Source organism: Podarcis vaucheri (genome assembly GCF_965113315.1).
Source record: "Podarcis vaucheri genome assembly, chromosome: 11".
Lineage (NCBI taxonomy): Eukaryota > Metazoa > Chordata > Lepidosauria > Squamata > Lacertidae > Podarcis > Podarcis vaucheri.
Genome location: NC_138749.1, coordinates 25,370,150 through 25,398,014, shown reverse-complemented (window position 1 = coordinate 25,398,014; position 27,865 = coordinate 25,370,150). Strand labels below are relative to the sequence as shown.

The 27,865-nt window shown below is 44.5% G+C and overlaps 2 protein-coding genes across 4 annotated transcripts in view; both read left to right on the top strand.

Annotated features, from left to right (window-relative positions):
• DEPDC1B (DEP domain containing 1B) overlaps positions 1-5,129 on the top strand; it is a 35,562-nt gene extending 30,433 nt beyond the window's left edge. For both annotated transcript variants that reach the window (XM_082242018.1, XM_082242017.1), the window contains exon 11: positions 3,107-5,129. In XM_082242018.1, coding sequence (XP_082098144.1) covers positions 3,107-3,268 — 162 coding nt within the window. In that variant the 3' untranslated portion in view covers positions 3,269-5,129. The remainder of the gene's footprint in view (positions 1-3,106) is intronic.
• Positions 5,130-13,235: 8,106 nt separating this feature from the next.
• PDE4D (phosphodiesterase 4D) overlaps positions 13,236-27,865 on the top strand; it is a 639,723-nt gene continuing 625,093 nt past the window's right edge. The window contains exon 1 of one of the 2 annotated variants that reach the window (XM_082241906.1): positions 13,236-13,314. The gene's annotated coding sequence lies outside the window, so the exon portion shown is untranslated. Of the gene's footprint in view, positions 13,315-26,078; positions 26,186-27,865 lie in introns of those variants that run through there. The other variant, XM_082241909.1, reaches the window with a different exon arrangement.

Sequence of the window (27,865 nt, the reverse complement as noted above, 5' to 3'; positions counted from 1 at the left end):
TTCTAAAATCACTTATTTATTCCATTTATATCCCATCTTTTTCCTCCAAGGAGCTCAGGGTAGCATACATGCTTTTCACAACAACCTCTGAGGTAGGAGAGACTGTGACTGGCCCAAGGTCACCCAGTGAACTTTATGGCTGAATTGGAACTGGAACTCTGGTCTTTCAGGCACGGACAGGAATTTTTCTGGCAGGAGAAGGCAGGCTAATTTCTCCCTCACACACAGATGAGAAGAATATGTACATTTTGTCTCATATCTCTGCTCCTCAAGTGCTAGTTCTTCCGGTCTGGTTTCGCCTCCTCCTTTTTGGATGCTTATGCATTGCAGGGCTTGGACTAAGACGATCAGCTATACAATTCTGTGACTCTGTTCTCCCAGTCTGACACGCCTAAGTACAGTGGTGCCCCGCAAGACGAATGCCTCGCAAGACGGAAAACTCGCTAGACGAAAGAGTTTTCTGTTTTGGAGGTGCTTCGCAAAACAAATCTCCTATGGGCTTGCTTCGCAAGACGAAAATGTCTTGCGAGTTCCTGCGGGTTCCCCCCCTTTTCTAAGCCGCTAAGCCACTTATCAGCTGATCCGATAAGCCGCTAAAAGCCGCTAATAGTGCTAATCCGCTAATCTGTCAATGGGCTTGCTTCGGAAGACGAAAAAACCGCTAGACGAAGATAACCACAGAACGGATTCTTTTCGTCTTGCGAGGCACCACTGTACTACACCATGCTAATTAATGCATGTAGTTTTGTGTCAGGGAACTGCCATCGGAGCTAGAGGTGGAGGGAAGGCTCCAGAGGGATGCCGGAGAGGGTCCCAGTAGGGAGAGAGGCAGCCCATCTGCTGGGGAAGGAAATCAGCGTAACACCAGTGGAGAAGGGGGGCAGATGGGGGAATCGGAGAGGAGGCTCCAAGACTCCTCGCCGGAGACCAGCGGAGAGAGTACGGGTACTCCGCTACCCACACCCTCCCTGCGCAGAAGAGAGTAGGAGGAGACTTGGCGTCAAACAGCTTTTATGCTGGAAAAGGTTTAAGAAACGCCCACTGACGGATTCTGCCAGCGACTGAGACAGTCACGATGCTGGAGGCTGTTCAGTCAGAAAGGGTTTAACCAGGTAACCTCGCCAGCAGTGGCGGCAACTTACACACGAGCAACCCCTAAACCCATTACATTTTGTATCCATAATTAAAATACATAATAAACAGGGCTATTAAAACAGTGTTACAGTTGCAACAACAGCAAAAGCAGGAGGTTCAATTCAGGAGATTAGGAGGAGGATAGGTATGTCTTCAAGAGCTGGTGGAATTTCAATACCAAAGTGGTGTGCTTTATTTTAGCAGGGATAACATTTCACAACACTGGTGCCACCCCACCAACAGAAAAAAAAAACCTGCTTCTGTGTCCTCATAAGCCTGATAGCCTTCAGGATGTGGCAAAACCAACTGGGTTCCAGTTAATACCCTTTCTAGACATAATAGGCCTCCTGGTTCACATGACAGTATGGGAAGTCATTATTGTAAGGTCCCTAAATATAGGCTTGCCTAGCAGAAATGTTATACCAATTTATGGTTTAAATGCAGTTTGTGTGGTGTTAAATAACACACCGTACTTTCATGGCTGAGACGTCATCAGTTACAAACTTGAGGGTAGTGAAAATGTGGAACTTCTCCAGAATGAGGCAGTTTAAAAATGGTTTAATTCCCCTTTTAGGGCTCACAGCCCTCAGAAGGCAGCTTACAGGACTTGAAAATACAGGTGAGAGCCGGAAAGGGTCCACCATCTTTTGTGTGGGACAAGGGTTAATATGCCCCTCTGATAGTATTTTTCTTTTCTTATGCTTTTTCTCTTTGTTTTCTTTCTTTCTTTTATATTTTAGTGTGTTTTGTTTTCTCTTCTATTTTTATTTAGATTAGTTTGGCTTTTATTGTATTGTACGTTGAAAAGTTTCACGTTGATTTTTTTAAAAAAAGAAAATACAGTTACAACAGACACACACACACTGAAAAATTAACAGCTAAATGTATTTCTGAGTACAAACTATTTAGCCAAATGCAGACTTGAATAAACATGTTTTAAAGGTTGTTTGTTTGTTTTTTTAAAAAGAGACCAGCAATGGTGAGGCCACACACCCCTCCCTAGGGAAGGAGTTCAAAGGGTGTTGCCATTGAGAAATCCCTATAAGCTCTTGCTGGAGGCCCAGAGAGGAGGCCTTCAGATGCTTGGGCCAGCTCATACAGGTGTACTGGTCCTTCAGATAACATCCCCCAGATGTTATCACTTTAAAGTCAGCACTTTAAAATGGGGGAAAATGGGTGACCAAGTTAACCAGTACACAAGAGGTGAGATAAGATAAGTATGCCCAACTTTTGCAAAGGTTCCCACTACCACATTGCTCCTCAGTTTCAGTTTCCAAATCCTCTGCAAGAGCAGCTTCAGGCACACATAGTATTACTGTAATCTAAGATGGATTTAACCAGGGGGTGGATCACAGTGGCTAGGACTGTTTTCCCGAAACTGGGCTGCACTACTGACCTAGCCCTTGCCGGTCAAAAGCACTCTTGGCAAGCAACGCCACCTGCAGCTCTCTTGTACCTATTCACAGACTGTAGTGTCACCCCATCATAATCAGATTCAAATCTCCATGCAGATTAGCAGATTTCCCCAGCTGCAGTACTTTCCTCTTGTCTGGATACAGATCCAGCTTTTCGAGTCCTCTTCCATCTCAGTACTGCCCCCAGGTGGCTCAAGGTCTCATCTGCCTCCCTAGAATTAAATGATGGAATAACTGCATGCCATCTGTATATTGATGAAGCCTGAGCCCAAACCTCTAAATGACTTCTCCCAGCAGCTTTCTGTAGATGTTGAAAGGCAAGAGGGGACAAGATGGGACTCCAGATGTTAGTGAGCAAAGAGTGGAACAAAAGTCTCCCAGCACAGCACTGTTATGCAGTTAAGTTCCTCTTCCATAATGTTTGGCAAGAGATGAACGCATTCCCCACCCCACCCCCCTTGTAGTCAGAGACTGGACATGTTCTGCTTGAATAAGCAAGTCACTTTCAAATGGCCCGAATAAATTCATTAGCTAATCTTTGCATGCTTCCTTTCTAGTTTCAGAAATCCTATCCTGAGGTGTACAAGGAGCGATTTCCTACTCCTGAAAGTGAAGCGGTTCTGTTTCCAGAAAAAAGCAAGCAGAGACCAATGCTGTTGGGGTGGGCATTTAAAAAGCCTTTCCAGCCTTTTCAAAGAACAAGAAGCTTACGGATGTAAGACTCTGAATGAACTGCATCTCATTAATGACCAGGTTTGTGAATCTGGTGCAGCTGGAATTTCGTTGACTACTGAAATCACACTGAATGAGGGAAAAGAATTCTGGGCAGCAAACTGCTGTGCTGAGCCATTATCAGTATTTTCTTTTGTAAATCTACTGAGTTGGAGCCAGACTTAGCTATGCTTAAAGTCGACCCATGGAAAACAAGGGGACAAATTAGTCATGATTTCAATAGGCCTATGGTAATGACTATAGTCTGGATCCAAGCCTTTGTGTTTCTTTCTTTTTTTAAACAATGAGCTGGTTTGATGATCATATCTCAACAACATAAGATCGGAACAAGCTTTTTATCTGTGCATGCTGTCCCTTTGGCTCCTCCCTTCAAACGAGCTATAACCAAACAAGGAAGCCTAATTAACCATAGTTTTCTATTTTATCTGAACTGGGGAGCTGTGGAACTTTGGAAGAGGCTGGGATCTTAAACCAGGGTTTGAAGTTCGCTCAATATCTTGGCTATTTTCAATTGTGGTTAATTAAAGACTCCCTGCTTTAATGACACAAAGGGGGAAGAGTGAAGGGGTTGTGTTCATGGGATAAATGCTCATTTATATATCAGTTACTACTTGGAGTGAACTGGTTGACATGACACTAAGCCAAACCATGCCTTAGTATGAGCTCATGTGCCTGAGGGTTCCTGGAGAGAAAACTGACCACTGTCCTTCTCTGGTGCTGCTGCTGCTGCTGCTGCTCTGAGCATGCCATGATTTAGCGTGTCATCTGAACCCAGGTTCATGGTTTGTCTCTAGGCAAACCATGAGCTGGAAACTTAAGAAGAAGCATTGAGTGGTTTGCCTGGAGTGCAGTGGCAGCAATCTCTCTGGAAACCTTCATGCTTACTTTGGAAAGCCTTAAAAGAAGCTTAAACTACTGTGTATATAGGCAATATCGAATTTCTGAAGGGTGTAAAGTACTGTAATTACTTGAATGAACCTGAAACACTGGATAATTGTACTAGCTGTAGATCAGATAGTTAACTAAACTTTGTACTACTGATTTCAACAACAGGCTTGTGTTCTTGGTCACAGGCATGATGAAGAACAGCCATTTCAGAAAGGGGCCTTGAGGTGCAGGATCATGCCTTCAGGTGCTCTGCATGTGATCTCGATTGTAGAGCTAGGCCAACCAAGGAGAAATATTTTGGTCTTAGTTGGGGGGGGGGGCGGCAGCGAGCGTTGTGGTGCCCCCTGCCTCTTGCTTGCGCAGCTACTGGTGTTTTTTTGCCACAGTCTGGAAAGTTTGCCTCCATCGCTTTCTACAGTTTTTGTCTCACGAACTCCTGCGTTCTTTCTCGCCCATGTAGGGCTTGTGTGGGTGCTGTCCTTGGGGAGAAGATGGCCACACACTTGAAACAATCCTATTGCTACAGAGACACCCCTTCCAGTTTGTAGAAAACCCAACAGGAGCATATCATGATTGATGAATGGGTTCCAGCTCCTCTAAGCTGGTATTCCTAACATAAAGACATGCAGGTTTTATCCTGCTTCCACTCCTCCAAGGTGCTCAGGCCCACAAACATGTGTCGTCTCTCCCCCCCCCCAACCCTTTATCATTGCAACACCCCTGTGAGATAGGTTAGGCTGAGAGAGAGAGAGAGAGAGAGAGAGAGAGAGAGAGAGAGAGAGAACACGCAAGCAATAGGTCCAAGGTCACCTAATGAGTTTCATGGTTGAGCACTAACTTGAATGTGGATCCTTCAGCTCTGTCTCTGTGTGTTCATACTGTAAATGTAACACTTTTGAATGTACCCCAAGATGCTGCACTTCTGAAACATTTCAAGGAATAAATCTTCCATGGTTTAAAGGGTTTTTGCTTCAGGCCCATTTTTATCTCACACTTCATGGGAGGAAGAATATCCTGTTGAACTTTGTTGGCTTGCTTAGACAAAACTTGCAGGTGGTCCCCTTCGAGCTGAGCCATGCCTGCACTCCTAAGCACATACAGTGGTGCCTCGCAAGACGAAAATAATCCGTTCCGCGAGTATCTTCGTCTAGCGGTTTTTTCGTCTTGCGAAGCAACCCTATTAGCGGATTAGCGCTATTAGCGGTTTAGCGGCTATTAAAGGCTTAGCGGCTTAGCTGCTAAAAGGCTATTAAAGGCTTAGCGGCTTAGAAAAAGGGGGGGAGCGAAAAAAAATCTCAAGACTCGCAAGACATTTTCGTCTTGCGAAGCAAGCCCATAGGGAAATTCGTCCTGCGAAGCGCATTGAAAAACGGAAAACCCTTTCGTCTAGCGGGTTTTCCGTCTTGTGAGGCATTCGTCTTGCGGGGCACCAATGTATTCTAGAAATTAACTCTGTTGATTTACTTCCAGGTAAACTTAGCGCTGAGTTGCAGTGGAGGCAGAGGAACCAACGTCATTTACAATATAGCAATTTTGTGAATAAGCTTTTTTTTTTTTTTTTTTTGAGAAACCCCTTGCTTGCTGGATAAGGGACTCAAAGCAATTTCTTCAGCCTCTTTTCAGTGTGTCATTGTGTTCAGTAGCTCGAGGCGTGATACCAAAACATTACCCCCTACTCGGCACAAATCCCAACTTGATTTACTGACAAGAGGCACTACAAGAGGGCATGTGCTATTCCATTGAATATTTCTACCTGCTAGAAAACTGACCCACGGCAAAGATCTATTTTCACTTATTATTGGATGGTTTGCCTCCTCTCTCCCATTCCGTGGTAGGTCACTCACTTTTTCCTGAGAATGAGTCTTCCCTTTAAAGGTCTGTTGCAGAAAGTGAGGAACCTGTGGTCCTCTAGATGTTGCTGGACTCTCAAAATCCGTCAGCTCCAGTCAACACAGCCAGTGGTCTGGGATGATAGAGGTTGGGAGTGCAACAGCGTCTGGAGGACCACAGGTTCCCTATCTACCATCTAGTCCAGTGTCCCAAACTTGGGTCTCCAGCTGTTTTTGGACTATAGTTCCCATCATCCCCGACCACTGATCTTGCTAGCGAGGCATGATGGGAGTTGTAGTTCAAAAAATAGCCAGAGACCCAAGTTTGGGAAACACTGATCTAGTCTATCCAACAGTGGCTTAAGACTAGCAGAAAACCTTCTGCAAGGCGAAAGGGGTAGGGAGAAAGAGAAAAGGAGAGAGAGAGAGAGAAATTTATTGTGGTGCCTATAATTTCTTGTTGCAGAAGCTTGTTGTCAAAAGACTGCGTCTGACAGCAAACAGGGCACAACCAGCCCTCTGGAATTTGTTTTGCTATGGGTATTAACTTCTATATGAGAGAAACTAGTTTTCTGCTGGCCACTAGGCTTGTCAGGCCCTGCTCAAACCAGCACAAGGATGTTGGGACTGGCTGAAGCTCTAGAAGCACCCAATATGGTAGGAGGTAATATTGTAAATCTCTTTGCGTCTGATGTTCTGTTCTGTTCCCCCACCGCCTTCGTCTATAATCATTTTGTTTCCAGGTGTGCTAAATGCTGTCCTGGCATCTTTGGCGAACCTAGTGCTAAACGTCATCATGATCTATTGCAAAGATCCATCGTTGGGTTACTTATAATGCTGATGTGTCAAGAAAATTATGTAAGCAGGAGCCGTCACATGGCACTTCCAGTTCATTGATTCAGGGAATAGTTGCTGGCCGGAGGCTCTCTTTATGTGATTAACCTCCTGTGTGATGTCAGTTTTCTTGCCCCAGAATACGTTGGCTGTGAACCTGCATGATGGAACGAGGGAGGATGCTTTTGAAGCTCAATCTCAAATATAGGTATGTATATTTTTGGTTTATTTTGAGGAGTTCTGTTCAGTGCATGAAAACTTACGGTGCAATCAAAACTCTTTCCAGCAGAGGTCAGTCCCGTGGCAGCTCACAGTAGCAACTAAAGTAGAGATGTGCGTGCATAACCTCAATGAAAGAGGTAGAAGCTACATACATAGTGGCATCGCTTAGCTTTCTGATGCCCCGTGCTACTAATATATTGGGTATTTAGAGACTGAAAGTGGAAAAAAATAAAGATACTTGTTTAAGAGCGGTCACTCCTCATTATAACATTTCGGTTTATTTTTAACTTCTTATTTATGTATCGCAGAAATAGTCCTAGGCTACAAAAAAGCTTTAATTTAAAATAACAAAATATTAACCAGCTGCAAAATAAGTTGTGCCTCAAAATACAGCTGTGATTCCTGCATTGCAGAGGCTGGGGCTCGATGACCTTTGGAATCCCTTCCAGCTCTTGATGCTATGATGTTTAAAACGATAAATAGAAAAGCAGGCTTTCAGGCATTTAGAATGCTATTTATTTATTTATTTGCTTGCTTGCTTGCTTGCTTGCTTGCAGCCCTTTTATGTAAAGTGTAAATGATTCTATACATGCTTACTTAGAAGTAAGCCCCACTGAGCTCAATAGGTGTTACTAGAGATAGAGGAGAAAGAAAAATCTGCCTATGTAGGTAACAAAGATATGTAAAGGTAAAGGTAAAGGTACCCCTGCCCGTACGGGCCAGTCTTGACAGACTCTAGGGTTGTGTGCTCATCTCACTCTATAGGCCAGCGCTGTCCGCAGACACTTCCGGGTTATGTGGCCAGCGTGACAAGCTGCATCTGGCGAGCCAGCGCAGCACACGGAAATGCCGTTTACCTTCCCGCTAGTAAGCAGTCCCTATTCATCTACTTGTACCCGGGGGTGCTTTTGAATTGCTAGGTTGGCAGGCGCTGGGACCGAACGACGAGAGCGCACCCCGCCATGGGGATTCGAACCGGCGACCATGCGATCGGCAAGTCCTAGGCACTGAGGTTTTACCCACAGCGCCACCCGCGTCCCTGTAACAAAGATATGTAATGTAATGCAAATATGTAATGCATTAATAATGGGTAGACTTACAGATTTTAACACACAAACACCGCATTTTGTTTGTTGCCTCGTCTGCTTTGCATTATTAGGGAAAACACTACTTATAATAAAACAATTCATTTATTTATTCCTGGCTGTTCCACGGATGCAATCAATTCTACGTTGGCCTTGTTGAGAACGCTGTCTCTTGGCCAGCCGTAAACAATGTTCTCAGGGAAGGTGGAAGGTGTTGCAATTTGTTTTGATGCTGAGTACACAAATACTTCCGTTGCTTGTCTTATTAGCACATACGCTCTCGACCTTGCCGTCCTTTCCTCCCGCTATACGGCTCATTAGGATAAGAAGCTTTTTATCAAGTACCTACAGCATCATAAAAACAAGGTCATTGTGGAGATGACATCAATACATAACAACACTCAGATATAATTGACTCTCTCCAAGTTTTGAAGAGGAAATTGGTACAGGAAGATTTGGTGGCAGGGAAACTTCCTCGCATGAAGGTCTGTATTTTAAGTTTACCACCATCTGATTGCTGCGGTTATTCAAGTGGATTTTATTTCTTTTTTTATTTATGTCGTGGGGGGGGGGGCTAGTTTGATCCCGAAGAGGACTGGGAAGAGCACAGTTAGCTGGAGCTGGGGAGCATCCTAGCGGAGATTGGGAAAGCATCAGTGGGAGATGACCAAGAAGGGTCAGGGAAAGAGCATGGAGGATGGTGAGTTAGTTCTTGGGGAGGGACCAAGCAGGTTGCCAGAGGAGCATTCTGCTCTAGTGACACGGGACACAGCTAGTCAGATCCCTCCTGTCATAGAACCACCTCCAGCACACTCCCTTGTCAGTGATGAGGGAGGCCGCTGAGATCGAATCTGACGCCAAACAGGCATTGACTCCATCTCCACCTCCTAGGGCACAGGAACGCCAGAATTGACACAAACGGAGCTTGCAAGCTCAGCGCAGCTGTAGTTTCCATTCGCTTGCCCGGTCTTGGGATTCTGGCTGGCAGAAGGAAGGTGCAGGAGGCATGTTACTTGATGGATCAACACTGTCAGGGAACTGCCATCGGCTCAGGGGGGAGAGGGGAAAAGCCGGATGGATTACAGAGAGCCCCCAAAGATCATGGGAAGCAGCTCCTCCTCAGCGGAGGAGAGTAACCACGCCTCCAGTGGAGAGGAGCTTCAGGGCTCGGAGGAGGCGAGGCGGTGCCAGGACACCTTGCCTGAGCAAAGCGGGAAGGAGAGAGGTCCCCCGTTACCCACGCCTTCCTTGCGCAGTAGGCTTCCGCGCCAAGAGGGGAGGCGCAGACTGGGCGTCAAGAAACTACTCTGCTGGGGAAGGTTTAAGGACCGCCCACTCACGGATTCTGCCAGTGAATGAGCCAGCCACGGGAGAGTGGCGCTCTGGACAGATAAATTTTATTTTGGCATCAAAAGCAAGGCTTCACAGCCGAGAGGGAGGCATTTGCCTGCTTGCTCTCGAGCAACCCCTTGGAACCATAACAAACACCTTAGCTGGCTCCCGGACATGTATTCTCCTGCACTCCTGCCGTACCTTGTAATTGTGCCTTGCTTATGCACAGCTCTGATTTAAGCATTAAAGTCTTTGGCAGAAACCTTTGGGAGTTTGAGTTCTTCATCTGGCAGTGAGGGCCAGGACAATATTGATTGAATTTACATTCTTTGCTTCCTCCCACAAATCCAAGAGCTTTCCTGTCTTCCTAACAGCCCCACAGCTACAGACGAGCTGATCTTCCCTGTTTATTTACTTTGTTGTTCCGTGCATATTTTAATGGGGATTTATTGTATTTTAATTGTAAACTGCTGAGGAAATGTGGGGAACTGAATTTAAAATGGAACAGGATGTTCCATCCCATCCTACACCTTGTGTTGAAGGGGGAAATAGTAACAGGGACAGAGGCTGTCTGGTACAAGGAACTCATGGTTAAAGTCGGAATATTTATGAATTGTGCATTCCATCAACGTTTCTTAAGTCCTTACTTATGAGCAGGAAAGGACATCCCTCATCATTCAAAACTGTTCATTGCTCAGACTTACTGACAGTTTGCTTTTGATCACTGCTATTAGCCATTCACTTTACATACAAGAAACCATTTGGAATTCAGCTCTTGAATAATTTGCTGCAGCAACTGGGCTTTGGGACGATTACAAAGAAAATGGTTTGAGAATTGGAGCCTTACGACCCGCCTTATGTGCATTTATTCAAGAGCATGCCCTACTGTTTTCATTGCGATTGCAGTCCTAGGATGACCTGGGTGAGTCCCATTGAAACAAATGGACACTATGTGACATTGATCCCTGGTTGGTTATGATCTTGGAGTATCGATTTTCTCATGGAGTGTGATGGAAATTTGAATCCAGATAAGTACAAAATGTTGAAAATGGTTCTCCCTTTTCGTATATCTAGATTGTGTGGGGTGGAGTGGGGATGGATGTGGGTGGGCCTCTTCAGATGCAGCAATTTATTCCCATAGGCTGACTTCTCATAGAATTGTAGAGTTGGAAGGGGCCATGAGGGTTATCTAGTCAAACCCCCTGCGTTACAGAAATCTTTTGCCCAACATGGGGCTTGAACCCACAACCCTGAGATTAAGATTGTGCTGAGCTAGCCTTCTCAAGTAATCCTGTGATGCTATATGCATAGAAAAGTATATCACATCTTTCACTTAGCTTTGACACTGAGATTTATAAGGATGGGTGAATCTGTCAATTTCAGTTTCTCAAATCCTTTTTTTTTTTAGTCCTCATGAAAGCCCTCATGTGATTTTTCTCCCAATATACACATTTTTGTTTGCAATTTTGCATAATCTACAGTTTCCTCATATATAATGCTTTTTCGTCTGTTACTTTCATAAATATATGCATTTTAAGGCATGCTTTATCTAGTATATGCATTTTATTCAATACATTACTTGTTTGGAGAAGTGCAAATTTTGATGGGTGTTTGTGTTCTAGTTTGTATATTGTTTCAGAAAGTGTGTAATAGGTAGATTTGCCTTTAAATGAAAACTGAATCACATTTCTGCCCCAGTTCTAGATTTGAATGGGCTCAGCAAGAATCTCAAAGCCCCTGTGTACATACTCATCTTCAGACCTTTACACTGAAAATCAGTCTTTGTATAACTACTATGTGTCTGTACTTAAAAAGACCACTCTCTGGTGTCTTGTCCACCCCATTTCTCCCCATCCAGCAGCAGGGAGCAAAAACCACACAGAGAGAGTCCTCTGGAATCCTTACCTGCCTCTATTAGCAGGTGAAAGGAAATATCTAGAAATGGAGAGGGATGACTCACATATTGGAGTCCTTGGACAATGCACCCATTGAGACTATTTTTAAAATAATATATAATTTAAAGAAACCCAGCACGGAACCCATCCCATACGTTGTGGAAACGAGACCAAACAAAACAAAACAAACATTATGCAAGAGTCGATCTTGTTCCAGGTCTAGGCTTATTATAATTAAGCATAAATACTTAAAAGGTCAACAGACTTGAATCCTTTCCTCCTCCTTCTCAGATACTTTAACTGAACATTTATTTTAAAGGCAAAAGGGACGGACTGTTCAACTGCAACACCTATAAGGGACAGAGGATGTGGCTGGGATCCAGAGAGAGAGGCCCAAGCACACCTGGACCACTCCTTTCAGATGCAGCAATGATGACTTCAGAGGAAGGGCCGTAGGTAGCTCAGTGGTAGAGCATCAGCCATGTCCCAGGTTCAAGGCTCAGCATCTCCAGAAACGGCTGAAATGTTGGAGAGCTGTTGCCAGTCAGTGTGGACAACACTGAGCTAGATTGACCAGCAGTATAAGACTGTGAGGAATGTTGAAGCAAGAGTTTTGGTGCCAAACTGGTTTTCAGATGTCATGCAGTACAATCAGACGTTCCTGTTGAAGAAGCTCAGCCTACGACAGAGCAGGACGTAAGGAAAGGCTTACAAAGCAAAACAAAAGCATTATCTTTATTTTAAAATTCCTCCATCAGAAGTTGGCTTAAGGGAAGGCTCTAGACACTTTAAGAATTACCATGCTTTTCCTTTCCTGTTTATAAACGTTTGAGGACTTTAATAAAAATAAATAAATCACCCACCAAAGTATCTTCCTCATGTAAGGAGCAATGTAATAACAGAGGTCTGGTCACATTGACAGTAAGATTACAGAAGAATCCACTGACCCAAGCCTGCAGAACAACCAAAAGTTAACTATTTTGCCACTCCATGATTTCAGCAGGAGAGTTAGGCTGAACTCCTTGCCACGTTTACATGAAAGTATATTCTGCTGGCCACAAGGTGGGTGGGGTTGCTTTCAAGTAATCATGCATGGGATTGCACTGTAAAGCATATTCATTTTATTTGTATGTATTATATGTTTACTTCCCTCCCAGCAACAACATATTGACATTCTTAATCACTTTTTTGTTTTTAGTTTTTAAAAAGCTACAGTTCCCCGAGTGGTTTAACAAACAATGATGCTTCCCAGGGAACTCTGTGAATTGTACTATGTGAGAGGAATAGGGGCCTTTTAACAACTCTCAGCACCCTAACAAACTACAGTTCCTAGAATTCTTTGGGGGAAGCCATGGCAGTTTAAAGTGGTATTATAGCATTTTAAATGGATGGTGTGATTGTGGCCTTGTTGGGCCTTCCTTTTCTTCCAAGCCTCTGATTGGTTCTCAGAACCAGAAGTCACCTGTATTCCTTTTCCTTAATTATTACAGCTGCCTCAGTGACTCTAACAAAGAGAACCACCCTGCAGTAACAATATATGCTGTAGTTGAGCCAGAGGGGTTGGCAAGCTTTCAGTAAGAACTGCTACTTAACAAAGGAACTTAATCTTTGCTTTAATAGAAACCAAAACTGAGGCCTAGAGCTTCTAACAGCAGCCAGCCATCCTATCAAATACACAGACAACATCCAGGGGTGACATCTTTCTCTCTTGCCTCTGGAAGGCGGAAGGCCCCTCCTACAGCTATGAACTTGTTCCTTTCCCCTGCACCATTGCATGTGCTTTATCACAACACAGACAATAAACAAATTGACTCCTGCACAGTGAGCATCTTTCTGAAGCAAGCAATTTTCAGAAGAAAAGCAGCAGAAAAGCACAGGTGAACAATTATCCCATCAAGCTCTCATTTTAGCAATTGTCTTCCTTTAACATTTTCCAGGATGTGAAAAGGTGAGTGGGAAAACGCCTGAAAAATATAGAATATTGATGAATGAGGAATGCATTTCTGTGCTTTGCTGATATACACTACTGGATATGCTGTTGAAAAAAAAAGTGTTGTGTTTTGTCACACATATTTGACTGCCACTTTGATATTGTTCTGTTTGTTTTGCTAGGGTTACATGATAAAATTTTAAACCATAATGCTGTTCTGAGTTTGGGAGGTGGGGTCAGTTTGGATGATACCCTGAGTCCCTTCTAGTTATTGGAATCCTGTATCTGTGAGAGTAGAATGTATAAGAATAAGCTTGCCAACCCAGTTCCTTTATTAAGGTAATCCCTTTGGCTAGCTAGTTAAGTAGCATAAACACAGAAGTTGTTCTGTGCCATAGAACAAATGGGTGGGCCTTCCCCCCAACCTCTGCTCACTCAGCAGTTAGGTAGGAGAGCAAAAGCCACTGCTGTTGATATGGGTTGGAAGCAGGCCTGAAACTGGAGACAGAGACATTCCTGATCTGTACTGGGCTTTGGGGCTCCCCTGGAAGCTTAATGGGGAAGCAAGATCTCCTGGGGTGTTAATGCTTAGAGCCCCTCCGTCTTGTTCTCGGGTTGTATATATGTGTAAATAAAACAATATACAGTGGTACCTCGGGTTACATACGCCTCAAGTTACATATGCTTCAGTTTACACACTCCGCTAACCTAGAAATAGTGCTTCAGGTTAAGAACTTTGCTTCAGGATGAGAACAGAAATCGGGCTCCGGCGGCGCGGCGGCAGCAGGAGGCCCCATTAGCTAAAGTGGTGCTTCAGGTTAAGAACAGTTTCAGGTTAAGTATAGACCTCCGGAACAAATTAAGTACTTAACCCGAGGTACCACCTTATCCTAAACACACAACAGAACGAACTTCATTCTAAGGAAACCGAACTCTGGGTAAGCATACCTGGAATCTCTCACTGCTCGGAGATTGGGCCTTTGTTTTGGTTTGCTAGGTTATAAAGTAATGTGTTGTGGTTCTGTATGGCATTGTTCTCAGTTCATCAATAGCCCTTCTTTCATGTAAAAAAAAAAAAGTGCAAGAAGACTAATAAACTTGAAATCAAGGCTGCTGTACATAGTCGAGGTTTCTGCTCGGGTTTTGCATGATACCTGGTTAGGTGAGGGAGGCTTTGTGGAGCTTGGGGGATGAGAGCATGGAAAAATTGCATAGCTCCGCTTGCTTTTGTGTATTCCACCCCCCTTTCTGTTACGCATCGTCTCAATTGCCACGATCCCATTGGTGAAAGCTGTTGTATTTGGCAAATCCCAGGGCACTTGGCAAATCAGGCTTACTGAACTTTACACAACTGGTTTTGCTGGCTAGTTCCGTGTCAGTTAAACTCCTTTCTTAGATGCACTTCAGCCTTGACCGTTTTTTAAGTTCTGTAAACAACTGAAGTCGCCAATGCTTCCAAATAGTACTTATACACATGTCAGTCTCCCCAGAGACGTGGATCTTGTATGTTGCAATACAGGAGCTCAATTACAATAACAGTAACACAATATCGGTTCTTTTACTTCAGCACTGACATGATCCCAAACCAGTGTCATAGATTGAAGAGGGCCTGCGCTCCTGAGAAGGGCCCTTATACCAGGAAATTTTGGGGTTGGCGGGCGCCATATTGTGCCAATTCCAGTAGGCCTGACCTTGGTTAGCCTGTTTGATAATTTGACAGTGGTCAAGATGGTTAGCAAACAGCGTTACTGTGCAAAAGCATAAGTCAACTTTAGTGAAATGAATACCTGTCCTTGTGGTATTGTTGGGGGTGGCAATTGTAGCAAGGCAGGTGTAGTGGGTGCTTGGCTCCTTCCTGGTTTTGGAGCAGGTGGGAAAGGTTTCCCCCCTCCTTTCTAGTCATGCCAAGACTGGGGAACGCTCACGAGGCTTTAACAGCCAATCTGAGTGGGAGCTGGCTTGTTCAAGGGGCAGGGCTTTGTGGCAGACCAGAGGGAAAACTTCCAGATGTAAATAGGGTGGTGATGTGCCCTGCTTTACAGAGGACAGTCCTCTAAATGAAATAGTTATGTGTTTGAAGGCCTGTCCAGTCATAAGTTGAAAGATAAGGAAGAGCAAAGGTCTTCTAGTTGCTGATTCCTGGGCATCAGACCAAGCAGGTGCAAAGGTAACCTGGTTGCAGTCTTCTCTGCTATGCTGAGATATATATTTAGGTTTAAATTATAGCCTTTTTCTTATTTGTTTTTAATCTATCCAGATACTCTATTAGCTTATGCCAGGCTGGGGGACTTGTTCAGATGTTGGACTCCCATCATCCTTGATCGGGTTCAGGCTGCCTGGAGAGCTCAGTTGGTTAGAGCATGCTGATGATAATGCCAAGGTTGCAGGTTTGATCGCTGTGTGAAACAGCTGCCTATTCCTGCCTTGCAGGGGGTTGGATAGATGATCCTCAGAGGGTCCCTTCCAACTCTACAGTTCTATGTGTCGATGTGATGTTGGGAGTCCAACAATATCTGGCTTAGTGAAAACGGTTTGCTCATGTGTCCTCTTTTGGGGGTTGGGGGTGATGCACAAGTGGCCGCCCTAGAAGGGCAAGGCTAGTGAAAACCATACCATGGGGGCTCTGTGCTTTGTGCCAATAGGGCTCAGAGGTTTTGGGGATGTCAGAGTGTATGCAAACAGCAGGTGTAAAAGGAAGCTTAGTGGAGAAAAGGGCTTTCATTCCTGAAAGTGCGCATAACAAGGTAGGTGCTTCTCATGCTGCAATTGCCCAGTTAATCTTTAGGCTACTGGCAGATGCTGCTTTGTTTCTAACCAGAGCAGTCGCTGCTGTGTTGTTATTTTTATAGCCCTGCTCAATTACCTTTTAACAGCAGCCTGCCACACAGAAAATAAGCATGTATAGCTTTTCCTAGCATGGAAATAAGTAGTGGAAAAAGCTCCAGCTGCATTGCTAACCATTGGACAGGCTGCTGTTTAAAGCATAGGAGCAAGGCCAGTAAAAATAATGGCACAAGTAATTGAGGAGGGGGGGCAGGGGGGTCTGGCAGAAGGGGAAACACTTCAGGAAGTGATTGAAGAGAAGCTTCAACCATGTTGAAGGTGTGCAGGGAGTGCTTTAAACCACCTAAACTTTTTAGGACATAAGGACCACTGGGGAAAAAAGAGCATAGTTAAGATTGTACTGTAAGGATGCCCGTCCCATCTCTGTAATGCTGTCCAACTTTTGCCTTGTAGCGGGGACCCTGCGAAGTCACCTTTGTGATAAAAACCCCGGATGAGATGCAGTGCAGAACCACAGTTGCAATTCTGATTCCACCTCAATGTGCAAGGGTACTGTATTTTCCCGTGTATAAGACGATATTTTTTCCATAGAAATAATAGGCAAAAATTATGGGTCGTCTTATACATGGATAGCAGAGGGGGGATGGGAGATGGGTAGCAGCAGCCAGCAGGAGATTGGCAACGGCGATCGGGCGTATGATTGGTTGCTGCGGCAAGGCCTACTGCTGATTGGCTGCGGCAAATGGATATCGATTTATGGCAGCGGCGAGGCATGCGTGCAATCGGCTGTGGTTGCGGCGAGTGGGCAGGTGGACTTTTGATGGCGAACGTGCAGATGATTGGTGGCTGCGGCGATGCCTGCGATTTGCAGTGGTGGGCAGGCTGTAGAGCAATTGGCGGCAGTGCCCCCCCCAAAGGCTCAACAATTCTGGGCAATCTCCACCCCCCAAAAAAAGCTGAACAACTTTGGGCAATCCCCCCCCCCATTTTTTTTGTTGCGGTCTCAAAAAATAGGGGTCGTCTTATACATGAGGGCGTGTTATACATGGAAAAATATGGTAATTCTTCAGCTGCAAAAAACAGCTGGCTCTCAGTTTACATCCATCCCTTGTATGTGCTAGCACCGCCAACCCACCATGGACTGGGACCTTTGCAGCATCAGTCTGTCCTTGTGGTCTCAGCAGCATTAAAAAAGCACACAGAGAAAGTTCATGCTCCGTTGGCATTTTGTGTTTCTGTTTTGGAACCGACAGCAGGCAGATCTGGATGCTTGCTTGGAAGACGAACAACCCATATCCGTGGGTCCAATCCCCAAATCGTATCTTGTAAAGCACAGCTGGTATCCTCACTGTCGTCAGCATTAGAGCTCCCTCGGCCAGCATTTGGCACCAGGCTGCTAGTCATGTGGAGGGGGAAACCTCTCTGGTGCTTCCTTGTGCTCGCAGCGCAAATCCCTACTCACCATTGCATTTCTGTTGTAGTATTCAGATTCTTCTGCATTTGACATTACTCTAGCCTTCATCAACCTGCTGCCCTGGCCATGGTGGCTGGGAATTATGGGAACTTGTGTCCAAAACGTCAGGATGGTATCAGGTTGGTGAAGGCTGCTCAAGCCATGACATGTCTTGATTCCTCACATACTTTCCTTCCTCCTGTTTTGTGTGTGGAGAGAAGAGTTCTGGCAATCACATAAAGATCTTTTATGTCCTTCAAGCATCTGGCAAAACAGCAGGCTAAATTATTAAGCCTTCTTCACAGCTATTTAACAGCAGTGCATTTCTGCTTCAAGTCCTTTAATGTAGAATTTTTGCTTACAGACACTGGGGAAACATTTCTGAAACATTTCCAGGCATGTCATGTATTGAAGAATATCCAATATTTAAACTTGAACTTATAGGGGAAATTAAAAAGGTAAAGGTACCTCTGCCCATACGGGCCAGTCGTGTCCGACTCTAGGGTTGTGCGCCCATCTCACTTAAGAGGCCGGGGGCCAGCGCTGTCCAGAGACACTTCCAGGTCACGTGGCCAACGTGACGAAGCTGCTCTGGCGAGCCAGCACCAGCGCAGCACACGGAAACGCCGTTTACCTTCCCGCTATAAAGCGGTACCTATTTATCTACTTGCACTTAGGGGTGCTTTCGAACTGTTAGGTGGGCAGGAGCTGGGACCGAAAGACGGGAGCTCACCCCGCTGCGGGGATTCGAACCGCCAACCATACAATTGGCAAGTCCTAGGCACTGAGGTTTTTCCCACAGCGCCACCCACGTCCCATAGGGGAAATTAGTGGACTTCAAATTATTCCGGTGTGGTGCTGGATTGTATATGCTTAATATGTGCCATGGGGACGCGGATGGCGCTGTGGGTTAAAGCCTCAGCGCCTAGGGCTTGCCGATCGAAAGGTCGGCAGTTCGAATCCCCGCGGCGGGGTGCGCTCCCGCTGCTCGGTCCCAGCGCCTGCCAACCTAGCAGTTCGAAAGCACCCCCGGGTGCAAGTAGATAAATAGGTACCGCTTACCAGCGGGAAGGTAAACGGCGTTCCGTATGCTGCGCTGGCTCGCCAGATGCAGCTTTGTCACGCTGGCCACGTGACCCGGAAGTGTCTCCGGACAGCGCTGGCCCCCGGCCTCTTGAGTGAGATGGGCGCACAAACCCCAGAGTCTGTCAAGACTGGCCCGTTCGGGCAGGGGTACCTTTACCTTTACCTTTAATATGTGCCATACCAATTCTGGGCTGATCTGTGAGCTAATTGTGTAAACCTCTGATGTCTTGGCTTCCTGCTGTATCAAATGGACATAAAATTAATTACCATTGAATATTTTGTGACCTTGTATGGCAAACTCAGCAGAAATACAAGGCTAGCATCTGATGGATACTGAGGGATCTGTCTATTTCAGTTTCACATCTGCTCAGTCATAGGTCTGTTCCACTCTAGATTTTATTGTGTTTGTTTGTTTTTTAAAAAAAGGTATGGAAAATTCTCCTAAAAATAAGCTTTCTCATTGTAATTGAATTTTGTGATGCAGTTTCAGAGAAGTATGTAATCCAATTTATAGCTGCATTCTGATCTGCATATAAGTCACAGGGTGGTGAATTAATAAGGTTTAAAATGCAGCTGAGACAAATTTCTGATTTGTCCCTACAAATGTTTAGAAAAGCTCATGCCACAATATGTGTGTCTGCAGCACACCACAGCAGCCAGTGTATGAATCTGACTTATGCTAGGCCAGAGAGTTTGCCCATGTAGACTAGTACTGTCCACTCAGGCTGGCAGCAACTTACCAGATCTTTCCCAGTCCAACAATTGAGCACTGTTGCTTCAAAACATGTGCTCTGCCATCCAATTTATTGTGGGGTTTTTTTGGGGGGGAGTGTGTGTGTGTGTGTGTATGACTGTATGTCAGCCTTATCAGGGACACATCTCTAAACTTCTAAATCACTCAACTATGTGATTGGAGGTTCCTCATGAGGGTCTTTCATGCCTCTATGCTAGAGACATTTTTAAACATACTCCCAGATGATTGTGACCTGTTCACAGTTAACTGGCCCCATGCTTCTTGGAAAACACCTAAAGCCTTTGTGGGGAACCTTTGGCTCTCCAGACATTGCTGAACTAACAACAACTTTATTATTTATACCCTGTCCATCGGGCTAGGTTGCCCCAGCCACTCTAAGATGTCCATCTTCCCGGGCCACTGGCCATGCTTGCTGAGGCTGCTGGGAGTTGTAGTCCAGCAACACTGAGGAAAAAAATCAAAAATCTTCCCACCACACACCAAAAAAGCTTTCCTGGATGCAAACTGATAGTGATTTAACAATCCCCAGGTAATGGGGACAGTTTGACTATACATGTATTAGGTTACATCCACACCATATGCTTAAAGGTAAAGGTAAAGGGACCCCTGACCATTAGGTCCAGTCGTGGCCGACTCTGGGGTTGCGGAGCTCATCTCGCTTTATTGGCCGAGGGAGCCGGTGTACAGCTTCCGGGTCATGTGGCCAGCATGACTAAGCCGCTTCTGGTGAACCAGAGCAGTGCACAGAAACGCCGTTTACCTTCCTGCCAGAGTGGTACCTATTTATCACTTGCACTTTGATGTGCAACTGCTAGGTTGGCAGGAGCAGGGACTGAGCGACAGGAGCTCACCCCGTCGTGGGGATTCGAACCACCAACCTTTTGATCAGCAAGCCCTGGCTCTGTGGTTTAACCCACAGCACCACCCGCATCCCATATGCTTAAATCACATTTATACCCATCACGGCTCTCACCAAAGAATCCTGGGAACTGTAGTTTACCCATCACAGTGCTTTGATCAGAATCAGGCGCTGCCTTCACTGATGGTAGCAGACCCACACACCCTGACATAGTGCATGTTTGCAATCCCAACATTCCCCCAGGACAAGAGTCTCTTGTGAGTGATGACACCATGCCTCATCTTTAATGGCTTGGCAGGAAGGTCAGGGGGCCTTACTGGGACATATGTGATAATTTCACCCTGAACTGTAATTCCTCAGCTCTGCATCTGCTACTGAATCTGTACTGTGACCTGCCTGAATAAAGATCTCTTTCTTACTTATGAGTAAGAGCCTGTTATGTACTGAGTTGACTAGGATCCAAACTGCAGCAGTCTGATTGGTCCTAGAACAATAGGATCCAAATTGCAGCAGTCTGATTGGTCCTAGAACAATAGGATTCAGAATGCAGCAGTCTGATTGGTCCAAGAACAATGCAGCAGTGTGATTGGTTGGCAGGAACCACCCAATCATGCTCCAGATATAAGTGAATCCACAACCTGATTGGCTTACAGTAGAATTCCAGAATTAACCAATCATGTGCAGCCCATTGTGTAAATAATGTATATAAGCAGATACTTTGAGGGGACTTTCATTCATTCCTCCTCACCACTATGAGCTGAATAAAGAGCATGAAATCACTTTGCGACTCTGAGTATATTTCAGAGCCTCAGTCTGTTTAAAAGCCTTCTGTGTTTAAATGTTTAAAAAGATAAATTTACCATAGCAGTCCTACCAAGGAGTTCCCTCTGTCCGCAGTTTGCTGGCCAGATCCACATCTCTCACGGAGAACCTGCTGGCTAGCTTGAAGAACAGCACCACCTGTGGCGCAGTTGTTGAGTTGCCAAGATCAATTGGGAGCAGCCCGCTTGGAAGAAAGGAGGGTCGTGCTATATTTTCCCTTCTGTTTTCCTGGAAAACTAACTGGCCTATAATTTCATGGTTCCCCTTGGATCTCTTACCAATAATTATTTCAGTACTATCATTTAGTGTTTAAGATGCTTCCTGCTTGGATGATTGGAAAGGAAATAAAATCCAATGAAATGCAATAAATCTATTTTTGCTACAGTATCACCCCCTCCTCCCCAAAGCCCTCCATTTTGCCTATTGTGAAGCATGCTGGTAACATTTTGTCTTGTACACTTCCTGGGGATGATGATGATGATTATTATTTTTAAAAAGGTGCATGCACACCTTTGTAGTTTGTGCATGCCTAGAATGGGGAAAAAAGGGGAGAGAGGTTCAATCTCCCACATCATGAATACATTCTGTCAACTTGTGTGGATGGCAAGTGGAGGAATAGCCATTAATATTAAGACTGAAAAATGTGTGGAGGTTAATGTGCCAATTGCACCCACAGGAAAATTGAATCTGTGTGGCCCATCTACTGTTTGAAGTCCCCATCTGGAAGCACCCTAAATTAACAAAGGGCATTTTTAAGTAAGACTCAACTGCCAGTTCCTTTGGTTTCTACACGTTGAATGTTGTGCAAGGGAATCATCTCTTCCTTTGCCTCAGGCAGCAAAATGTCTTGGGCTGGTCCTGCTAAAATGTGTAAAATTGGGGCTGCACCTATTTTCATGTTTACTTGGAAGTAACTCCCAATAAGATCCATGTCACTTAGTAGATTTAAACATGCCCAGGGTTGAACAGTAAGGTGAAATGATGTTGACATTGGAAGATACAGATTCTCAGCCTCTAAAGAGTTGGGTGTTTGACATGGGAAAGGATGAGACAGAGGGATGATTCATACAATTTAACTGGCATATTTCAAAGATGGTTTAAGTTCTCATAATGTCTTTGTACCTGATGAAAACTGAACCTGGAGATTCAGATTCACCATGTAATGTGGCCCCTTGATCATTGTATAGAGTAGCATCTTCCTGTTGCTGGTGGGCAACTTAGGGAAATTCATTTTCCATCCACTATACTTTGGCAATGCTTGGTAGACCAATTAAGTTTCTTACAATCTGAAATGGAGTACAGCATATGTTTCCGCTGTTTGTACTGCTGGAGAATGACTACACTTCAAGATAGAGCACAATCTTTATTGGTGATCCACACAGGAAGTTATCAGACCATTGGATCAACTTGTGGTTTGTTTCTTTGTTTTTGCCAACACTGACCAGTAATGACTCTTCAGGGTTTCAGACAGGAGTTTATCCCATCTCTACCTGGAGATGTCAAGGACTGAACTTGGTACTTTATGCATGCAGAGTATGTGCTGTTCTACTTATATTTCAGGCTGTTCATCCTGCCCCTGTCCTCCTGCATTGAGCAAATTTTAACTTATAGGGATGTGGAGAGATACAGAGTCTGTGATGTTCAAACCCCTATAGTTAATCAGGATCTCCTGTACCCAGATGTTCACAACAGATTAGTCTCTATAATGGAAGTGTGCATCCTCTAATCATCCAGATTACAGGCATGACTCAAACAGAAGCAAGAAGAGTGTGCTATATGAAAGGTGCCTGTAGGACAAGGAATTAATTTAACAAGGGAGCCCAGATGGCTCAGACAGTGTGCTACAAAAGGGCAGAGATTTCTGGAAATGCAAAAGATGAAAAACTGCTAATCTATAGGTAACTGGGCAGCCAGAAGATATGGGCATTATAAGTTTATTTTAAAAGCCAGTGCTTGCAAAGATGTAAGCATGCTTTCAAAATCAAACAGTGGTGGCTTGGGAGGTGGTCCAACTGGCTTTTCTGCAGCTTTCACAAGGAACATTTGTCCACAAGCAAGACTGTTGTACGTCGTTGCTTCTCTGAAAGGTTATGATTCTAAGCTATTTGTGCCAATGCTAACATTCCTTTTATGTCAGTAGAATGCCACGTTTTTGAAACATTGCCCTGATGTAGATGTTGGGATATTCCATCCCTCCTGTCTCGTTTGGTGCCAGGGCAGTGAGTTATAGATGGCATTTGTACAAGCGGATCATTTGTGGGGCTTGGGTGAAATTGGATCTGTATTGACTGAACATCTAATATTGAGCTTTGAGGGTTTTTGTTTTTGTTTTGGTACAAACTGGAGGTTGGGAGAAACATGACCAGGGCTTTTTTCAGCTGGAACTTCCAGCACCTCTCAGGTGGGTGCCATTGCCATTATAAGAGAACAAGGGAGGCATTCATGGTGACTTCTGGCACCTCTTTTTCTAGAAAAATAGCACTGCATATGACTGACTCCTGCTCCACAGACAGTCCTCCTCTGAGAAAACTAACATGTCAGGAGAAAGGCTAAGTAAAAACGTTTCATAAGTGCAGGGAGTTCTATAATAATTCAGACCCTCCCAGAAGACACTGATTATCTGTATCCACATCAGTCCAATTTCACTTTCTGATTTGGCATTAACCTGCTTTGGGTTGGTCACTCTGATAGATGGCTCCCACTGGGAGGACAGTGGGGTGATGAAGCCTACTGATTCCTGGACCTCTGAGAAGCTTTTAAAACCATCAAACATGATCTGGGGAACTTGTCTATGGTGGTGCTTTAGTTGCTGCTGCATTGCTTTTTAGATATTTGTCATTTTATTGGTCCTCTTAAACCACCTTGAACTTCGTAGGAATGGCGGAGTATCTTTTTCTTAAGCAAAATGGGAAGCAGTTAAGCTGAGCAGTTTCCACATCTGTAATCTGAAGTGGATAAAGTAGCTTTACCACAGGGATGGGAAAACCTGTGGGCCTCCAGATATTGTTGGACTCCATCAGCCCCAGCTAGCATGATCAATGGTTAGGGATGATGGGAGTTGCTGTTCAGCATCATTTGGAAGGCTGCTGGTTCTCCATTCTTGCTTTACCACACCAGGCACTATTTTAGGAGGCTGGCTTGGGTATCCTGCTCTTCTGTGTTTAAAATGAAAGGTGATTTGGTGGAGTAGAAGAAGAGAAAGGCAGCATGGGAAATGGAACCTACATAAGAGAATGAGTGTTGTCAGGATAGGAACTGGACTCTCCAAGGCCACATTGCACTTGTTCCTACATGCTCAGTTCTTGTCTAGGCTGAATTTAATTGAGCTTGCCATGGATTTACCCCAGAACCTGTCATCACTGCAAAGATACAGTCTTGGGATATGCAGACATTACTGGTCATTCTCAGCTTTGGTCTGCCTGACCTTCTCTCTGCAACTGTTGGCTACTTATGTTTTTGCTTCCTTTGTGATTTCCCATCTTTTCCATTTCTTGTACATGGCTTTCTAAAATCTCAGTTCATCTGTAAGTTTCTTATGCAACCACAACAGTTTCTTTAGATGCCCCCCACTTGTTGGAATGGTCTGCCTTTGGGACTTCATTATTTAACCTTTAAGAACACTTTCTTCTCTTTGAGTATTTCTGACCATGGGATCTCACCCAATAGTTCTTCAGCTTTTTGAAGAATAGTTCTTCAGCCTTCTTAAAGTCCAGATTACTCTTCCTTACCTTTGTATCATGAAACCCAAGAGCACACAGTCACTTCCTCCCATGGTTCACAGTACTTCCACTTCCACTTGAGGGGCATGGGTGGTGCTGTGGTCTAAACCACTGAGCCTCTTGGGCTTGTCAATCAGAAGGTCGGTGGTTTGACTCCCCGCAATGGGGTGACAAAAGCACGCCAGTGCAAGTAGATAAATAGCTACTGCTGCAATGGGAAGGAAAACAGTGTTTCTATGCACTCTGGTTTCTGTCATGGTGTTCTGTTGCACCAGAAGCAGTTTAGTCATGCTGGCCACATGACTCAGACAGCTGTTTGTGGACAAACGCCGGCTCCCTCGACCTGAAAGTGAGATGAGCACCACAACCCCATAGTTGCCTTTGACTGGACCTAACCTTGACTGGCCTTAATCTTACCTTTTACCTTTATTTCATCAATCAGTTGCCCCCTTTTGGTGAGGGTCAGGTCCAAGATAGATGACCTTCTTGTTGCTTCTTCCACTTTCTGGGAAATGAAATTGTCGCTGAGGCGCTGGAGGAATTTGCTGGGATTTACATTTTTGGCACAGTTTGAGTTCCAACAGATATTGGGGTAGTTGAAGCCTCCCATAACTACTATATCTCTCCTTTTTTAATATTTGGTAATCTGCCGTAGGAAGGCATCATCTAGGCTGAGCCAGAGCCTTCTGTGCAAATTAAAAATTAAACCATCCTCCTCTTCACAGAATTTTGATTTGACCATCTTCTTCCTGGAAACAAGGGTGCTGAAAAGAGCAGATAAAAGAATGTGATGTGTGCACGTGTGTGTGTGCGTGTTTTAAAATGGCCAGCAGTACGGCAATTCAGCAAAACATGAATGCTTTGGCTGTTTCTTCTGTAACAGCATACAAAAAGGGAGAGCTGGATATTTGTGGTGGGCTGGAGGAAAGTGAGGAGAGAAGAGTACTGCCATGATCCTTCCTTGCACATGTGATTCAAATTAAATCCAGAGCTCAGATTTCCAGCTGTTTTGTTACATGGAAGCAGATCACCTGTTACTCTGTTTTAAAAAGAGAGGGAGAATGGGAGAGACTGCTTCCCTCCCCCACAAGACTCCTGTCACAGAAAGCAATTCCATCCTAAGCAGCTTAGCGTGTGGGATATCGTCTCTTTTTTATTGTTCTGTTGCAGTGCTTTCTGCCCTTCAGAGCCAGTTAGACTTGTTAGGGAGAAGCCAACCGATTGGCTGATTAAACGAGCTCTGTTTCATAAATTATAGTTCGGCATGCACTAGCACGCGTCTTGGGACTGCCGTAATCCCAGGGGCCCGTCTGTTCCTGACTCCATGCCTGTCGGTTCTGCATCGTACATGATGTTGCACTGGAATTTCCTGTCGTAAGAAAAGCTGGCTGTTGCATCTCCAGGGCGACTCTGTGAGTAACTCTGATTTCTTAAACCCTTGTGTTAATTGCACACTTTAAGCAAGAGCTCCTGTAATTGGGCAATACCACATTAGCATAAGGGACAACTTTAGTGGCTGAGGGACTGCGTTGCCTCTGAATTAACTTTGCGCTTCTCAGTCCCTAGAGAGTTAAGTCTGTCTACTGTGTGCAGTTGAACTGCAATCCACTGCTGTATTTATTTTGGAAATGATGCCGTGTTTGATTCTATGTCTGTGCTCTCTTTCACTTATTAGAAAGGGATGAGATTGCAGTATTTGTGACTTTTCTATGCAGATGCTGCTTTGGATCGAAGACACATAAAGTATGTGTTAGGAAGGAACTGTATTTCCTTTTTCTTTATGAGCGCTCAATGAGATTACTGTGGAGAGGGCTCCAGACACCGAATGATTTTTAGAAAGCCACAATAAACACCCCCCCTCCCAAGTTTCTTCTTTTAAATATATAGTCTTTACCAGCTCATGGCGAAGCCTTAAGCAACTTTTTTTTATTGAAACGCTACTTTGTGCTCGCCCCTTTTTATAGAAAACTAAATGCCACGAGCACTTCAGAATTTGAGCTGCAATTTTATGCGCTCCTCCTTGTGGCTAAGTTCCATTGAACTTACTTCTGAGGAGCAGACTGCAAGGCTTTTAGATACAATGGTACCTCGGGTTACAGATGCTTCAGGTTACAGACTCTGCTAACCCAGAAATAGTACTTTGGGTGAAGAATTTTGCTTCAGGATGAGAACAGAAATCGCGTGGCGGCAGCAGGAGGCCCCATTAGCTAAAGTGGTACCTCAGGTTAAGAACAGTTTCAGGTTATGAACGGACCTCCTGAAGGAATTAAATTATTAACCCGAGGTACCACTGTAGAACCAATTATTTCATTGTAAACCCGCAAGTGAGGCCATGCCTCTTAACTTCTGTATGATACCTAGTATAGTGATCAGCCTGATTTTAAGTAATAAATTAGGAGGAACTTAAAATAACAATTAAAAAACTATGGAAACTGCTGCTTGGGATTTTCAGTATATGTCTGAAGTCGCAATCATGTTTACAAGGTAGTAAGTCTAACAGAATACAATGGGGCTCACTTCTTTATAAACCATGCTTAAGAGTGCCTTGCACTTTAATGAAAGTATCCCATGGATTCCTGTATTGGCTTTTGAATATTGCCATGTGCTGCAGAGATTTTAAGATGATGCACAGGCATTTGGCTTCCCTTCCAAACAGTAGAACAGAAAGTGGTCTGGGGTTGTTGTTTTTTGTTGTTGTTGGCTAGGCATGGACAAACTGGGCAATTTCAGTTCTCTAAGGTGTATTTGGAGGCTGTTTCTTGGTTCACATGTTCATTCGAGAAGTGCAAACCTGGTAGTTTTTCATTAAAATGCAAACAAAATCAATTTTGTCCTCCATCTCTACTTGTGGCAAATATAGTTGGGCCATGCTATTATTGCAGTTATTATTTTACGGAATTTTGTATGGAAACCACTAGTGTGTCATGTTCTCACAACCATTACTGTCTAAGAGAAACCAATATTCATAATGCTTTCTAGGAATTTTTAAAACAGGGAAAGTGTCTGTTTGTGTTGCAACTGTGGAACTTTCTTTTAGCATAGATTAGAGTCCGGGCAGTTTCTTGATTAGTGATTCTCTCCCTTTCCACAAA